This window comes from Terrapene carolina, unplaced genomic scaffold (assembly GCF_002925995.2).
Source record: "Terrapene carolina triunguis isolate 2854851 unplaced genomic scaffold, T_m_triunguis-2.0 Scaffold95, whole genome shotgun sequence".
NCBI classification, from domain to species: domain Eukaryota; kingdom Metazoa; phylum Chordata; order Testudines; family Emydidae; genus Terrapene; species Terrapene triunguis.
In genome coordinates, this window is record NW_020664446.1 from 31411250 (window position 1) to 31430064 (window position 18815).

Genomic DNA, 18815 nt, shown 5'->3' on the forward strand with positions numbered 1-18815 from the left:
TGTCTATTTTTATCATACAATAAATATGTTTTCATTTAAACCTTTGAAGTTGTTGTTTAATATTTATTTTCCTGTGGTTAAAAATTTAAGGGAAAACATTAAAAAGTTTGTGAATGTTATTTATAGTAGCATCTTTCAACATTGTGCAGTATTACAATAGTATGTTATAGAACAGCACCATCTTGAGACATTGTTTCGTATATAGTTAGAGAACATTGTATTTCATAGTGTACATTTGTAAAGACTGACTTCTGTTTATGACGTTGGCAGATAGGTTTGAATCTTTTTCTTTGTACTACGTAATCTTTCTGTTGTGACTTAGGATAATGACAGTAGATGGTACTGTTGCCTTTCTATGAACTGTTCCTATTAACTGATAATACTTATGACATTCCCCAGGTTTTTTATGGTATGTTATGAACATAACTGGTTGACAGATATTTAAACAAAAGTTGGTGTGTTTACATTGAGAAATGTTTGAAACTACTGTTTCATTTTAAATTCTTTACTATTTAACTTCTCTTTAATAGTTTACTTTTTTTCTCTTAATCTGCAATCTAGAACCTTATTTTTTGCTACTTCTTGTTGGTCTTCATATTGTAATATGTTATTGAGAAAAGTGTGTAAGTGAAACTAAGACTAAAATAATATACAGTATATACTTTTCATTTTAAAGTATATATTCTTTTTCTTATTAACTAGAGTATTTAATTTGCAATAAGATCTAAATGGATTAATATTTTTGTTTTATATAGTACTGGAAATGTACAGCAAACTAAAAGAGCAGATGAATGTAAAAAGGTGAGTGAATTTCTTTCTATAACTGAAGTGTAACTTTTTTAATGAATGGGTTCATCTACTTGTCTTTTACAATTATTAACAGACTGATAAAGACTAGTAAGGTCAAGACATAGTGAATCATAGTCAGGTCTTTTCATCATTCCTTGCCTTTGTTTCAAGTATGCCATTGCAAATTAACAGACGCTACATGAAAAATAAAACAATTCTAGGATCTTAATTAAGAAACTTGAGAAAACAATTTTTACTTAAACAAGCATGAATGCAATGGAAATATATTTTAGGACATGAAGTATAAACTTTTATTAATACTCTAAAACAATTTAAGGACCAAGAATAAAAGTGATCCTTAGGGAGTTCAGTAGAAATGGTAAAATAATGGTCCCATTTTGGTTCATTAATACCCTGGTAATTTATCACAGTACATGAAAATGTATAATTCAGTTTCCCATATATCTTCCTTTAGTGGCAGAAATTTTGTTAGTCTCTTATTTATTTGAAAGAATTAGTGCAATGTGTAAAGATTTTCTCTTTACTATATGCACAAAAATGTGAGCTCTAAAAGACATTCTCTAGACATCAGAGCTGGATTAGTGTTTGCTGTTTACTACCTATGGGCTAGATCACTGGTTTGCAATCTTCTCAGAGTAAGGGGCAGCATGTTGTTGCAGTATCTTTGGAGCAGCCTAAGAGGGAGACTGACTCCTTGAGTCACAGTCTCCTACCCACTGTTCTGAGAAGAGGAAGTAAACTCTCTGGACCTATACTCATTGTAGCATATGCTCCTACTCCGTAACATACAGCTATCACTTTCTGCTTGCTAGAATAGCTGTTCTGCGGAGCCTGCTGCTTCCTGCATGCTGCAAGTGGTGATACAGCACACTAGTTAAAGTGGTCATGTCCTCTTCCTGTCCTGTGCAACAGTGCAAGGAAGTAACACTCTGGCTTTATAATTGGCAGGGGTGTTAAATTACTGAGTGGAATCATGGAGGGATCACATGAGTGAGCTACAATGGCAGTTAGTTTTTTAGCAGCATTTTGATTTCAGGTAATCTATTATTTTTGTAGTTTGACTCCCATTGGTTCTTTGGGGTTGATTGTTTTTTTTTTTACTATTATTGAGTATTCATCAGTACTCTTTAAAGCTAAAAATAACCTTCAGTCCTCTAAAGATTTAGGGCTATGTCACCTCCTGTAGAAAAATTTGCAGGAGAGGAAATGTTACATGGGAAACTGCAAGTCAAGAACTGTGGCATTACAGAGGTATCAGCCCAACAGAGTAGGGGTTAGGACATGTCATCATCATCCCACTAGAAGGAATGCCGAAGGGGGAGGTCCTCTAATAGCATCAGTATCCTCAGAGCTGTATTGAAATCCCATGGAGGTCTAGAGCACTGGCTCTCAACCTTTCCAGACTACTGTATCCCTTTCAGGAGTCTGATTTGTTTTACATACCCCTCACTTAAAATGATTTGCTTACAAAATCAGACATAAAAATACAAAAGTGTCACAGCACACTATTACTGAAAAATTGCTTACCTTCTCATTTTTACCATATAACATAAATTGATTGGAATATAAATATTTTACTTATATTTCAGTGTGATACTTACCGTATAATAGTATATAGAGCAGTATAAACAAGTCATTGTCTGTATAAAATTTTAGTTTGTACTGACGCTGCTAATGCTTTTTATGTAGCCTGTTGTAAAACTAGGCAAATATCTAGATGAGTTGATGTACCCCCTGGAAGACCTCAGTGTACCCCCAGGGGTACACATTCTCCTGGTTGAGAACCATTGCCTCAGAGCATTCAAGATGAGAGACAGTATCTTCATGCTACTGCTCAGGCTCCTTTCTTCTCAGTAGTATGGCTCTGTCATTAACTGTGTGACTATCGCAGGGATCAGCAACCTGTGGCACGTGGACCGTCAGGGAAAGCCCCTGGCAGGCCGGGCCAGTTTGTTTACCTGCCGCGTCCGCAGGTTCGGCTGATCGCAGCTCCCACTGGCCGCGGTTCACCGTTCCAGGCCAATGGGGGCTGCGGGAAGTGGCACAGGCCGAAGGATGTGCTGGCCGCCGCTCCCACACCCCCCATTGGCCTGGAACGGCAAACGGCAGCCACTGGGAGTTGCGATCAGCCGAACCTGCGGACGCGGCAGGTAAACAAACCAGCCCAGCCTGCCAGGGGCTTTCCCTGATGGTCCACATGCCAAAGGTTGCCAATCCCTGGACTATCGTTTCCTTATGACTTAGTCTTCCCTGTGGGGGAGCATAGAGGGCATGGAGTGGTATCCTGTGGAAGTTGACATTAATTCTGGTGGTAATTTCCTGTGGCTTGCCAGGCAACAAAGCCATAGAGCAGGGGTCGGCAATCTTTCAGAAGTGGTGTGCCAAGTCTTCATTTATTCACTCTAATTTAAGGTTTCACGTGCCAGTAATACATTTTAACATTTTTAGAAGGTCTCTTTCTATAAGTCTATAATATATAACCAAACTATTGTTGTATGTAAACTAAATAAGGTTTTTAAAATGTTTAAGAAGCTTCATTTAAAAATAAATTAAAATGCAGAGCCCCCCGGACCGGTGGCCAGGACCCGGGCAGTGTGAATGCCACTGAAAATCAGCTTGCGTGCTGCCTTCGGCACTCGTGCCATAGGTTGCCTACCCCTGCCATAGAGTGACTGTACACTAGCCACGTTCCCCTTAATACTGCAATGGTACCACTGGAGGGACTTCCACAGGGTCAGTGTGATGCTGCTGTTGTGGTTCCTCTTCCCTCTCTCCAACAATTCTGGTCCCATTGTAGTGAGACTTCAATGACTTTATCTTATATCTGCCAAGCAGACATGATGTTGTGTTGTTTAAGTTTTGCTACAGTAGCTGAGGAACAGGGATTACGTCTGCATAGGCTTCTTATGTCATGAACTCATGGCATGTACCAATAATCCAGTATACTTACTAATAATTCAGTATATATCGCTACTGAAAGGTTGTACATAGTCCAAGCTAATGCTTATAATTGAATATTAGAATATTTGTAATTTTAAAACTGACTAAAAAGCTGAACAGCATCAACAGATGGGCACTTAAAAATAACACATGAATAGAAATTCTTGGAAGCCATGAGGCACAGTTTTTTTCCACAGTGGAGTGTGAGGTGTATGGGATAATTTATTTTGAATTCAGTTTACTATTTTTCCATTTACAGGCATGTTTTGTAACACAAAGATATTTCACTGACTTAAAGGCAACATTCTATGGATTTTTTAAAATTAGATTTGTCCTCTTTTTTTGCCTTTATGATGTGTAAAGGAGGTATGAAACTTTTTCCCTTCTGTTTTTTGTAAACCATACAAATATCATGAATGGCAAGTCTGGTCTTGCTTGTTTTTGCAGGAAGAACTTCTTGAGAGTGTCAGAGATGTGGAATGTGAATGTTCATTGAACTGAATCTTAATTGAAAAGATAAGGGTGTTGACTCTTTAACAAAGACATTTTTTCTCGCAAGAGTTTATTGGATATTAACATTAAATTAATGATAACAAAAACAAAAAACTAGTAATGATACTTTTCCTCCTCAATTTCTCAGATTTCTATCTTTTAAAATGCTGTAATTTCACTACTACTCCAGTTTCCTTAAAATGGCAGACAAGACCAGAATTGCTAATGTAAAAAAAAAACAAGCAGAGAAAAAGGTGTGGCATTTTTTGGTTTTAGGACAAAATCCTTTTAGGACTTCTTTACACATCGTAAAGAAGCCAAAAGAGTAGAAGCTCATTTACTTCCAACTATAGACATCACCTTTTAAGATAATGCAAAGTATGTGTCTGGAATATGTGTTGCTTTACTTTGCCAGAATGAAGGTTCGCAGTGGATTCCAAACAGCCATCTGTTGGTAACAATTTTTGGTCACTACCAACCTGGGCTGGATTTGAACTGGTGACCTAGGGGTGAAAGGCTCTGTATCCCATTTAACTATCTCCTGAGCCATGTATAATGCAAGTTGACAAGAATTATAGTTGTGAGGAAAAATAAATGAGGAGTCTGCTCTAAACAGACAAGACTGGTTGGAGAGTTTTATGGAGGGGTTAAATCTTGGGAGAAAGGGGCTTAAAGGAAGGGGTGTTGGTGCTCCCAGTGTTTTATTACTCACTATGGGTTTATAGATTATAATGAATCTTCCAGGCTTTTATTTTTTTTCTTTTAAAGACTGATTTAAAGTGACTTAATCATACAATGCTTTTTATTTAACCGTATTATATCTTATAGCCTGTGGCTGCCTGTATGTGTCTTTGAATAATGTTACAGATTTTGCTTTAGAAAATGATGGATATACAACTCCAACAGGATTTGTTAGAGAAAGAGATACAAAAGCACTAACATTGTTAGTGTACTGTAGGAAGCACTCAGTACTACAATCAGTGCAATAGAAATGCCTGTAAACAAATAAACTGATTGCTAAGGTTGTTGTTGGACCTTATTTAAGCCACTGTAGGAAAGATGGATGGGACTATGATCTTGTGGGTAAGGTTTAGATCTGGGTTCTTTTTCTGGCTTTGTCATTGACTTCCTGTGTAACTGTGGGAAAGTCACTTAGCCCTTCTGTGCCTCAGTTACCCATACATTACAATGGAGACAATGGTTCCTTACCTCATACAGAGTTGAGATTCATACTTTTTACCAAGACTTTGAGATCCTCAGAGGAAAGGTGCTATATGAGTGCAGTATATAACCACAGCACAACGGGACCAAATTCCACAGCAGCAACCCCTAAATTCTGTGGCAATGTAAATTTATTCTAATCCCCATTCATCCCATCCCCAGGCAAACAAACGCTCACAGTTGAAATATATGAAGTGACATTAAATCCATTGTTGATTATTTTCAGCTATGACTATTTTTGAGGATGGATTTTTTCATCGTGCTCTCTAGATGAAGCTCCAAGTCTCTGTTCCCATGCCGTTCTCCAAGTAGCCCAGCTCAGAATTTCCTTTCCCAGTGTACCCCGAGAAGGGGGAAGCTGATAGCTGTCTACAATGGCTAATGTCTCTAGTTGAGCAGGTCTCAACTGCTGTGTTGTTTTCTAAATCCCCCAGCTCACCAGTCTGTGCTTGTGGTTCTCCTGGTTGCGAGCTGGACTCCAACTCTGCTTCTCTGATCCACTTTTGCCTAGCTTCATGGAGCAATGCAGCAAGCATGCATTGTAATTCAAATAACTTCTTTTAGGGAAAGCTGGAGAGCAGGAGTCAGATATAGGCATGTCGTCACAGTGCAAGGAGAGAGGGGAAAAAAGTATTGGGAGTCCTGGTTGCAGCAAAATGGTGAAGTGCTTGGCAAAAATGTTGAATTCTATGGGATATTGGGAAAATGCCCAAATTGTGAAGAGCATGTGTCCCTATTTAGGATGAAAGGGGCAGGTCACAAATCGCAAAGTTTTAGTTTTAGGCACTTTGCAGATTCAGGCAAGCATCCCTACATCAGTTTATGCTTGGTTCGTGTTTTTCATGTTATCTCTTCAAGAACCAGAAACATTTTCAAAATGAAAGCTGAGAAGCTGGGACACAATTCTATGGCAATGAGTGAATTCTACAGCAAATTATGTGGTTGCAATATCACAGAATCCTAATAGTATGATATAGATCATTGTACTACAAGGCTGGTGCTGCTTTAGAAAGGCAAAACATAGGCCAACTAAAGTAATAACAGTTATCAATAATTTAACTTCCAAGGAAAAGATGGTGGCTCAGTCTTGTTGTAAAAAAAGATACTTTGTGAAGTTTTCAAAATTGATAGACTGATAGTTTCTTAAGATAAATTATTCACAATGGTAAATGGTTCAAAAAGTAGGTGGCCTTTCATAAAAAAAAGATGATAGTGGGAGTGAGCAGGGAATGAAAGCAGAATCCCCCCCCCCCCCACACAAATGGTAATAAACTTATTGAGTATATTACAGTGGAAAGTTGGTCAACATAGAATACAAATGAGTTTGAGACACCTGTTCCTATAGAAGGGAAGGGATTTAAAGGTCTGGTTAAATAACAAGTGGGAAGCATTGAGATGGACCAAAAGTAGGCAGGTGGGTTAAGCCAGGTGGTGCTTTCCTATTCTTTCCTATTGTGTTTTTTTTGGTGGGGTTTTTTTGTATTTGAAGTGACTCAAGTTCAATCCCTGTGAAGAAAATAGCTGTAAACGGTTGCTGTCCTAGGAAAACTACAGAAATTGCACAGTCCCTATTGCAACCACCCTCGTGGATTGCTTGAATAGTATTTTTAAAGGAAATTTTAAATCTAAAAGTTTTTAAGCTGTGTAGTTGGCTGCAGTGTTTCTCAATGATTGGTCTGTGGACCGGCGCCAGTCCCTGAGATCTCCCTGAAACAGTTTAGGAAGGCAGCAAGCTGTTGCCTGGTATCGAAAAGGTTAAGAAACACTGGGCTACAGGGATTCCCTTCCTTCACAAAAGTAGTGTTGCAGTCAAGATGGTGACTCTTTGACATTAATTTTTTTTTTACTTTTGTAGCTGTACCCAGGTCATATGGCTTTCTTTCTCTGTTAGCACTGACCATTTTTAAACCAGTTTGTATGAACATATTGAATATGAAATTCATTTTATGTAAGGTTGTTCTTTTAATTAGCATTTGTTATTTATATACCACCAGCAGCAAGTTAGGTGTTTTTCAGACTAGTATGAGGACAGGATATACAAAGAGCTTACAATCTAAATAGGCAATACACTGAGTCAGGAAAAGGAAAGGAGAGTAGTGCCAAGTAAGTTTCTTTGTCAAATATTGTTTCAAAATTTGAATCAAGCCTTCTGGAGTTGTGTTAAAAAAAATCCCCAAAACATCAAACAAAAACTTGTGATATGTATCTTCAGAGGTAATGTTTAAAACTGTTTAAATATTACATGCTGATAACATTATGTTTTCTCACTGCCATTGTTTATGATATGTTTAATTTAACTCAACACCAGAAGTCTTGATAGTCTAACTGGCTTTTTTAATGATGCAATTTTTTGCACCTAGACAATAAAAGAAGTTTAGGTGATTTCAAGCCAATGATAACTAAGAATATGCGTGTAGATATCTTAAAGTAGCAACTTTCCAGATGACCCCCCCAAAACTTTGGTTTTCCATATTGCTTGCTTCTATTTGTGTATTCTGACAGTTGCTTTACATGCCTCCTAACCCTTTGTCAGATTTATTCGGGAGGTTTCAGAAAATTACTGGATTTTAGGAAATTAAGGATGAATTACCAAATCTCCATAGTTTATACGATTTTACACTGATTCCACCTCTCCTTATATATTGAGAGATCTCTATATATGAGAGAAAAAATTGCTCCAAAAACAAAGTTTAAAAAAATGTTTTTGTTTGAAGGATGAATTAAATTGTATACCTACATAAGTGCTTGTCTTTGCCAACCCACACTTGCCTTGGCCGTAATAACCTGTACTTCTGAATCAGTGCTTTGCTGTCCAAAGTTCTAGCATGCTCCAGGGTTAAGGATTGTTCACCTTCCTTTTTGTAACCAATCAAGTTTCTAAAGAGTTTGTTATGGTTATATTCTGACTTGTGGGTCCCTTTAGAGGAAACCACAGTATTTGTATCTCCTTAAAGAAAATCTTTTTTCGACATGTTGAAGGAAAGGGTTACTCCCCCTTAAAGGGACACTGCCAACTTGAATTTTTTGAAGCTGATTAAATGTTTAAAAGTTTTCTAACAGATTTTTTGAGTATTTGGGGCCTTTTCTTAAGACAGGACATGCCTTTTCCCCACTCTGTTAGCTTTTTGTGCCCATTCAGAAGTGAGCATGTCTTCCAGGAGGAAAGGTTTGGTCAGAGGTGAAGGAAATGCTAGACGTTTGGGTTCCCCAAGACTGATGTGGTGTATGCTTCTTTGCCTTAAGTATTTCATGCAGTACCCCAGTGTTTGTAACCTGCGTTGCCTTCTTTATGATCACAATAACTTCTTTGGATTACTTCCCCCCAAGGAACTAAATAGAGATTACTAGCCTACAGATGGCTCTGAATCCCCACCATTACTATGTAGCTTTTTTGACTTGGTTGAGAGACCAATCCCTCCTTCCCGAGGAAGATGGCTTAAGCTTCCTAGTTCTCTCAAAAGACCTATACCCCTCATCCTGTTCCCCTCTTCCTCATCTGCACCCTGCAAGTCTGAGGACACTGATACCTATGGTCTTGAGTCCTACAGATCTCAATGAGTACATCATTTTTGTTCCTAGAAAAGCTCAGGGTCTCAGCTCTTTTACATGTCTGGGCTAGGCAACACTCTCAGAAAACGGGAAAGTTTCTGAGAAAGAAAGTTCAAATCACTTTTATCCACAGAGGAATGTTTGTCATTGCAAATGTTCCCCTAATTTATCCGTGGAGGAAAGAGAACTCTCTTGCTATGCTTCAGATCAGTCTGAATCGAGTCATGTAGAACATCCTAAACACTGTTCCTCTCACTAGCTCATCCTTCTCTTGAGGGACCATCTGTGTCCAGGAAGCAAGCATGGTCTCCTGCCTTGTGCAGACCACCTGCATGTTGGGTTGCTTCTCCCCCTAGAATCTCCTTCCCTAGCTTGCTTTCTCTCCTGAATGTGATGATTTGGGGAATTTGTACAACCTATGAATCTGTGTGAGACTGAGCTCTTGCTCTGTATTTATCTATACCAGGCTGCAAACTCCATTTTGAAAGATATATACAGAGAGCTCATAATATGTGACCTGCAAATTTTTTACTGTAGCAGATGCAGCTTCTCCTGCTACAATGTAGATCAACTCCAGGAAGTCCTGGCTTGGATCTGCTGAAGTCAGTGCCAATTGCCCTGATGCTATACTGGGGTTTTCTCCTCCCTACTCCCATGGAGGAAAAACACATCACCAGCATCATTCCTGAGGTGTAGGGGGAGAAAAATTTGGCTTTCCCCTAAGCATTACACTATTTGTAGTCCTTTCAATTCCTGCTTGAGGTGTTGCATCCTCTGATCTAATTGTATCTTATGTTAGAAAGATCAGTTTCACTTGAAAAAAAAAAATGTTGTCCTGCCCTGTTGCATAATGTGTGTATGCATTTGGGGGGGGGGGGGGAGGAAGGAAGGGGACAGTGCACACATAGTGATTTGATACAGATACAAAAAATCTTCCTCTAAGTACCACTTCCTCTATGGCACATCCCATAGCAATAATGCTAGTATCCCATTCATATATCATTCCAATTTATACATTGAAAAATATACTTTTTATTTTTTGTAACTATCTTTAGGTTTTATAACTTAATGTTCAATGCTTGCTTTGTTTTTCCTCCTACAGTTTCATCAGTAGCCCCCACTAGGTAATGGAATCAATAAATAACACTGGTGCCAGCTTTTACCTCTTACATAATTGTACAAAAATAACACCTATTCTAGAGGTAAACATTTATTAATTAAATAAAAAGTATTGAGCTACACTCTTATTCTGCAAAAAGAATGCTGTCGGACCCTGCATGATATGAATTTAATTAGAGAAGAGAAAATTATTATAATTTCCTTATAAAGTAAAGATATTGTATAATTGTAAATTTGAAACACGTGAATACTGCAGCTATCTCTTTCCCTGTCTATAGCATCCTTTACAACCCTTATTTTTTAATGTTTCAAACAAGTAAACAGTAAACACGCACTAATGAGTTTTTAAAAGTTCAGCTCTTTTCCTCTTCTCTGGCTTATCTTTCAGTGGCTATCGGTTAGGTTCCCATGTTAGTTATTTAGATACCTTTTGATTTTCCAAGAGATCACTATACTGCTGGAGAATTTAATTTGATTTCTATAAAGTTCTCTGAGTTAGGCAGGATATGAAAGAACAAAGAATATTCTCTTCTCATTCAGTCTTTTTACAGTAGTATATATAGCATTCTTCTCTGAGTGGGCACACATATGTCAGAGAAGAACATTATTTTTTCCTTTTTTGTAGATTCAGTCCTCTTCTCTGGCTAATTCTTTTCTTTGCCATGGAATTTTAAGATTCTTTCTTTCTTATTAGCAGCAGCAGGTTTTTGGAGATGGCTGCAATTAACTCGGTCTTAAATCCATGGTCAGAAGGCTCTGTTGCAAAGATTTTCTTGCTGAAGTACTGTTTGAAAAAAGCAGATATCCTTCAGTGAGATCCAGTAACCTCAGATTAAATTTTCTTGCTCTGTCCCCCATGTATTCCAATTTTTTCCTGGATTCTCTAGCAATTTTAGTTGATTTTACTGGTTTGAGCTTGAGCCAGGTGCTCTGGAACAATTTCTGTAGTGGGGGTGCCGAGATCCATTGAACCAAACTGTAAACCTTGTATATAATGGAAACCACTTCAAGCCAGGAGGTGTGTCAGCACCCCCAGCACCTTTATTTCCAGCAGCTATGGCTTGAGATGAAGATTCTGTGTCTTCAGTGCCCTCAGTTTGGCACTCCACCTATGCATTTCTCTCTTGGAACTCCTCCATGCCATTTTTAGTATCATTTATTGTTTTATGCGCAGAAGTAATTTAGTCAGCAAGGAGGTTTATGCCTTTCTGAACTTCTTTTAGAAAAGTGTGTGGTGCAGCTTCTGTGTTTCCCAGGTGGGCCTCCCTACCCTATAGAGACGGGGCTTGGACAATCTGTAAGGGGTCAATTCAGTATCAAAACAAGATAGTGAACTCAGATATAAATAATTTTTATCTTTTTGTTTTCCCACCAAATCTGCTTCCTTATATTATTAGAAGTTTTTGTATTTTGGAGGTGTCGGTGGGGATCAAATCAATCCTATTGATGGATTTCTGGTCCTGATGGGAAGATTTATCAGCCCTCTGCTGTCTTATGTCATATGACTTTTATTGCTACTTCACATTTTTATGTCCTCATAGTTTCAAAACTTGGGTATTAGTTAAGTTACTCTTGCAAGACTTGCTCAGAGGAGGTAGTAACAATGCACTTCTATATCTTAAAGGAGGACATTTTAAAAAGTTTAAATTGTTGCTTAACTCATTTATATTAGTCACTTTCAGTTTGTACATTTCATTACATTTGCTGAGAGCTAATAATGTTTATGACAAAGTTCCTGTGTCCCATTTATACATAAATAATATTTTCTAGATAAAAAATTAAAATAAATAACACCATGAAATGATATGCAAAACTCTGTAGCTTAAATCCTAACCTGCTGGTGACTTTCAAATGATGTCTTCAGTGCTTTATCAGAACAGATGTTAAAGGGGCAAGGTCCTGTGTGTGTGTATGCATAGAGAGAGTGAGTGCACACGCGCTCAGGACCTTATATATATAATTAGTAAGCAACTCTAGAATGGATTGAAAATGGATTATGTTAATTTTGATCTTAGAGACAGCAGTCAAAACCTTCCAGATGAACTAACTGTGCTCTGATAAGCTGATTTGTATAATTTAAATAAAAACCTTTTATATGATTTTGATGCTATTATAGACTTATTCCTCCTTAGAAGTTTCACCATGTGGCCCTCTTGGACATTGTTATTTTAAAAAACAAAAAACCAGACACACACGCGCACACACACACACACACACACACACACACACACACACACAGACCAAAAAACCCTTTTTATTGAAAACATTCTACGTGCTTTATATAAAATAAACAGAAGGCAAATATACAATAAAGCAAAGGCTCCTAATTTACACTTGAAACTACTTTGTTTGCAGTCTACTGAAAGCAGTTGTGTTCTTGGAGAAAGAACAATTCCCCCCCCCCATCCTTTGACTATACTGAATTCAACCGTCTTGAATTGAGAGAATTTGTTTGTATAGAACCAGAATTTACAGCTGAAATACTCAGATGGTTTTTGCTTATGTATTCACAAAAGTTTTATGTACTATTATTTAGAATTAACACATAACATTACCATAATTGAAAGAGATGTTTTTTTCCAGTTTTACTTTGTATGTTTGAAAGAACTTTGTGTATGTTAAATTTTCCATTATGTAGTCAGTCAGTCAGTTCCCTTATTGATTGTGTGGGGCTTATAAGGAGAAAAACAAGCTAAAGCTACAACTCAAACAACTAAAATTGAACTAAAGGGGTTATCTTGCATATAGGCTAAGAAAAAGATTGCATTTAGAAAACATATTAACTAAGCCTGACCTAAACTTGACCCCTTTTCCTTCTTGACTAGGAAGTTTCTGTACCATTACTCTTAAATTACAGAAGTCAGGATTCAGCCCAAAATAAATGTTTTTTTAAATTTATTTTAAGTAGCTTCCATGCTGAGTGGTTGGCAACATTTTTGTGGACAGAACAATTTATCATCATACCTGCTAATATAGTAGGCTGTCTCATATCGTATGGTTTGTATGTTTCCTGTGCCTCTCGATAACTTTAAAATCCTGCTTCGCCTTGGGTTCTAACAGTTCATGGTGTTTGTGAGTCTGACTTTGGGGGTGAATGGAAAGTATGGGGTAACTTGTTGGGTTCTAATGAGAACACATTGGAAACTTTTTGAAAAGAGAGAAGTTCTGATTCATAGATTCATAGATTCTAGGACTGGAAGGGACCTCGAGAGGTCATCGAGTCCAGTCCCCTGCCCGCATGGCAGGACCAAATACGGTCTAGACCATCCCTGATAGACATTTATCTAACCTACTCTTAAATATCTCCAGAGATGGAGATTCCACAACCTCCCTAGGCAATTTATTCCAGTGTTTAACCACCCTGACAATTAGGAACTTTTTCCTAATGTCCAACCTAGACCTCCCTTGCTGCAGTTTGAGCCCATTGCTTCTTGTTCTATCCTCAGAGGCTAAGGTGAACAAGTTTTCTCCCTCCTCCTTATGACACCCTTTTAGATACCTGAAAACTGCTATCATGTCCCCTCTCAGTCTTCTCTTTTCCAAACTAAACAAACCCAATTCTTTCAGCCTTCCTTCATAGGTCATGGTCTCAAGACCTTTAATCATTCTTGTTGCTCTTCTCTGGACCCTTTCCAATTTCTCCACATCTTTCTTGAAATGCGGTGCCCAGAACTGGACACAATACTCCAGCTGAGGCCTAACCAGAGCAGAGTAGAGCGGAAGAATGACTTCTCGTGTCTTGCTCACAACACACCTGTTAATACATCCCAGAATCACGTTTGCTTTTTTTGCAACAGCATCACACTGTTGACTCATATTTAGCTTGTGGTCCACTATAACCCCTAGATCCCTTTCTGCCGTACTCCTTCCTAGACAGTCTCTTCCCATTCTGTATGTGTGAAACTGATTTTTTCTTCCTAAGTGGAGCACTTTGCATTTGTCTTTGTTAAACTTCATCCATTTCTCCAATTTGTCCAGATCATTTTGAATTATGACCCTGTCCTCCAAAGCAGTTGCAATCCCTCCCAGTTTGGTATCATCCGCAAACTTAATAATCGTACTTTCTATACCAATATCTAAGTCGTTAATGAAGATATTGAACAGAGCCGGTCCCAAAACAGACCCCTGCGGAACCCCACTCATTATGCCTTTCCAGCAGGATTGGGAACCATTAATAACAACTCTCTGAGTATGGTTATCCAGCCAGTTATGCACCCACCTTATAGTAGCCCCATCTAAATTGTATTTGCCTAGTTTGTCGATAAGAATATCATGCGAGACCGTATCAAATGCCTTACTAAAGTCTAGGTATACCACATCCACAGCTTCTCCCTTATCCACAAGACTCGTTATCCTATCGAAGAAAGCTATCAGATTGGTTTGACATGATTTGTTCTTTACAAATCCATGCTGGCTGTTCCCTATCACCTTACCACCTTCCAAGTGTTTGCAGATGATTTCCTTAATTACTTGCTCCATTATCTTCCCTGGCACAGAAGTTAAACTAACTGGTCTGTAGTTTCCTGGGTTGTTTTTATTTCCCTTTTTATAGATGGGCACTATATTTGCCCTTTTCCAGTCTTCTGGAATCTCTCCCGTCTCCCATGATTTTCCAAAGATAATAGCTAGAGGCTCAGATACCTCCTCTATTAGCTCCTTGAGTATTCTAGGATGCATTTCATCAGGCCCTGGTGACTTGCAGGCATCTAACTTTTCTAAGTGATTTTTAACTTGTTCTTTTTTTATTTTATCTGCTAAACCTACCCCCTTCCCATTAGCATTCACTAGGTTAGGCATTCCTTCAGACTTCTCGGTGAAGACCGAAACAAAGAAGTCATTAAGCATCTCTGCCATTTCCAAGTTTCCTGTTACTGTTTCTCCCTCTTCACTAAGCAGTGGGCCTACCCTGTCTTTGGTCTTCCTCTTGCTTCTAATGTATTGATAAAAAGTCTTCTTGTTCCCCTTTATTCCCTTAGCTAGTTTGAGCTCATTTTGTGCCTTTGCCTTTCTAATCTTGCCCCTTCATTCCTGTGTTGTTTGCCTATATTCATCCTTTGTAATCTGTCCTAGTTTCCATTTTTATATGACTCCTTTTTATTTTTTAGATCATGCAAGATCTCGTGGTTAAGCCAAGGTGGTCTTTTGCCACATTTTCTATCTTTCCTAACCAGCGGAATAGCTTGCTTTTGGGCCCTTAAGAGTGTCCCTTTGAAAAACTGCCAACTCTCCTCAGTTGTTTTTCCCCTCAGTCTTGATTCCCATGGGATCTTACCTATCAGCTCTCTGAGCTTACCAAAATCCGCCTTCCTGAAATCCATTGTCTCTATTTTGCTGTTCTCCCTTCTATCCTTCCTTAGAATTGCAAACTCTATGATTTCATGATCACTTTCACCCAAGCTGCCTTCTACTTTCAAATTCTCAATGAGTTCCTCCCTATTTGTTAAAATCAAGTCTAGAACAGCTTCACCCCTAGTAGCTTTTTCAACCTTCTGAAATAAAAAGTTGTCTGCAATGCAGTCCAAGAATTTGTTGGATAGTCTGTGCCCCGCTGTGTTATTTTCCCAACATATATCCGGATAGTTGAAGTCCCCCATCACCACCAAATCTTGGGCTTTGGATGATTTTGTTAGTTGTTTAAAAAAAGCCTCATCCACCTCTTCCACCTGGTTAGGTGGCCTGTAGTAGACTCCTAGCATGACATCACCCTTGTTTTTTGCCCCTTTTAGCCTAACCCAGAGACTCTCAACTCTTCCGTCTCCTATGTCCATCTCTACCTCAGTCCAAGTGTGTACATTTTTAATATATAAGGCAACACCTCCTCCCTTTTTCCCCTGTCTATCCTTCCTGAGCAAGCTGTATCCATCCACACCAACATTCCAATCATGTGTATTATCCCACCAAGTTTCAGTGATGCCAACAATGTCATAGTTGTATTTATTTATTAGCACTTCCAGTTCTTCCTGCTTATTACCCATACTTCTCGCATTTGTATATAGGCATCTAAGATACTGGTTTGATCTTTCCTCCCGGTTTTGTCCTGACCCTCCTTTCTCTCTGCCAATATAGCCCACACTCCCTCTCGTCTCCGACCCATCTCCCAGGTCTCCATGTTCCCCACTTACCTGCGGGCTTTGCTCACCTGTCCCCGTCGAACCTAGTTTAAAGCCCTCCTCACTAGGTTAGCCAGTCTGTGTCCAAATAGGGTCTTTCCCCTCCTCGAAAGGTGAACACCATCTCTGCCTAGCAGTCCTTCCTCAAATAGCATCCCGTGGTCTAGGAAGCCAAAGCCCTCCTGGCGACACCATCTTCGCAGCCAGGCATTCACCTCCATGATACATCTGTCTCTGCCCGGGCCCCTACCTTTGACAGGAAGAATTGAAGAGAATACCACCTGCGCTCCAAACTCCTTCACCCATACTCCCAGAGCCCTGTAGTCACTCTTGATCCGCTCAGTGTCACACCGCGCAGTATCATTTGTGCCCACATGGATGAGTAGCATGGGGTAGTAGTCAGAGGGCTGGATAATCCTCGACAATGCCTCCGTAACGTCTCGGATACGGGCTCCCGGCAGGCAGCATACCTCCCGAGATGAAATGTCAGGGCGACAGATGGGCGCCTCCGTCCCCCTCAGCAGAGAGTCTCCAACCACCACTACCCTACGTTTCCTATTCGCAGTGGTGGCAGCAGACCTCCCAGCCTTAGGGGTACGAGGCTTCTCCTCCTTTACTGTAGGGGGTGATGCCTTCTTTCCTGTATCAAGAAGAGCATAATGGTTACCTATTACCACAGCGGGAGGGTTCAGAGCAGGGGTGGAGCACTGCCTGCTGCCAGAAGTAACCAGCTGCCAGTGTCCACCCTGAGCCATCTCCTCCTCCACCAGTGGTGTATCAGCAGTCCTGTGTCCTGGGACAGCTACCTCAGCTGTCTCCACATGGACACTGTCCAGGAATTGCTCGTGGATTCGGATGCTTCTCAACCTAGCCACCTCCTCCTGTAGCTCTCCCACCTGCTGCCTGAGAGATTCCACCAGCAGGCACCTTTCACATTGGATGGTCCCCCCAGCCTGGATATCAGTAAGTGGAAATTGCAAGTTACAGTCTCTGCAAAACCACACCAAGATCTGGGTAGAAGCATCCATGCTCAGGCGCTCTGTCTGGCTACAGGCGCAGGTGGAGGAGACAGAAGCAGTGCTGGCACAGGTGTTGCGGGTCTTCCTAACCATCGTAAGCCTCCCTCTGTCAAACTCCCGTCTGCAGCCCCCTGTCCGCTGAAAGGGTTGTATAAGTAAGAAGTTTAAAGTTTTAAGGGGAATAAAGGGAAAACAGATAGAACCGGCAAGGGACCCTCACCCCTTCCCACTCCCCTTCCAAACTCCCTTGCGAAACTCCCTGTTAGCAGCCCCTGTTCGCAAACGCTCCCCGGTCGCTTGTGCGCTGCTTTATAAAGCCCTGGCCTGTATGAATGCCCCGCCCACTGATTAAGGCTCAGCCAATTACCAGAGGCTTCTAGGTTTCAAACCTTCCTTTGAAGCTCACAGCTTCCAACTGCCAGCCACAGCACACGGTCCTTCAAACAACCAAACAACCAAACAGACTGACAAACACAAGCTCAGCACACAGCAAGTAACCCCCAAACACAAACAAACACACACTGCAGACAGTCACTTACCCCAAAAGGGTGCTGTATTGCTCCTCCTTCACCTGGAGAACTCCCTTGCGAAACTCCCTGTTAGCAGCCCCTGGTCGCAAACGCACTTAATAAGCACTTAGCGCTTTATGTGTTCAGAATGTTGTACAAAATAAAATGAAAATGAACAAAGCCATCTATTTTTAATCTAAAAGGCGTACACTGCATGTTGCATCTGAGGGGTTTCTATTGTTTCCTCAATTTAGTACCACTTTATGCAGGGAATTTTTTTTTTTGACTACTTGGTACTCTTTATTTTGCATCTCTGTCTCCGTATATTAGATTTCCACAGATTACAGGCTCTTAATGTAATGAAGAATTTGGATAGATAGCATGGAATTGTGTGAAATGTTGATATATCAAGCTAATCGTAAAAAGAGGCATTTGATGACTTTTTTCCTATTATTTTAAGTCTGTGATTTCCTAATTAACAGTATACTAAAATCTGTACATCATTTAAAAGTCCATTGTGAATAATTTTTTGTTATTGCAACTTGTTGGCCTAGACCATAGCAAATTTAGACGAGTGCTCGTCCTTACTTTAAAAAAAAAAGAAAAAAGTTGTATTTCTGTGGACAAGACTGCTCACTTGGCATACAAGTTTGGGAGTTCAAATTATGGTGGTTGTACAACATTTTCAGAAATAAATAATCATTTTTCTTTTAATTTGATATATGATAAAAATTCTCAATTTATTTTTCTAAGCAAAAACAAAAAAGTTACATTAATAGCTGATGAAAAATAAGTGAGCCATATAAAGATGTAATATTTTAAAAAGGGAGACTGTTGAAATGGGTTAGCTGTCTGAATATCCTTAAAAAAAAAAAAAAAAGATAGCTAAGGCTAACTTGCTCTCCCCCAAATCCTTTAAGGTCATAAATCCACTTACATGAAGTGAGATGGGTAAAAATCCTAATTTTGTCTTTTAAAATTTGACCTGTTAAAGGAATACAGTTAGCATAAAATTTACATTACAGTATTTTCTGAACAATTTTTGC

The 18815-nt window shown here is 39.4% G+C and overlaps 1 protein-coding gene across 2 annotated transcripts in view; it reads left to right on the top strand.

Annotated features, from left to right (window-relative positions):
- EXOC6 (exocyst complex component 6) overlaps positions 1-18815 on the top strand; it is a 185393-nt gene that overhangs the window by 37863 nt on the left and 128715 nt on the right. For both annotated transcript variants that reach the window (XM_024192625.3, XM_026650928.2), the window contains exon 5: positions 756-801. In XM_024192625.3, coding sequence (XP_024048393.1) covers positions 756-801 — 46 coding nt within the window. The remainder of the gene's footprint in view (positions 1-755; positions 802-18815) is intronic.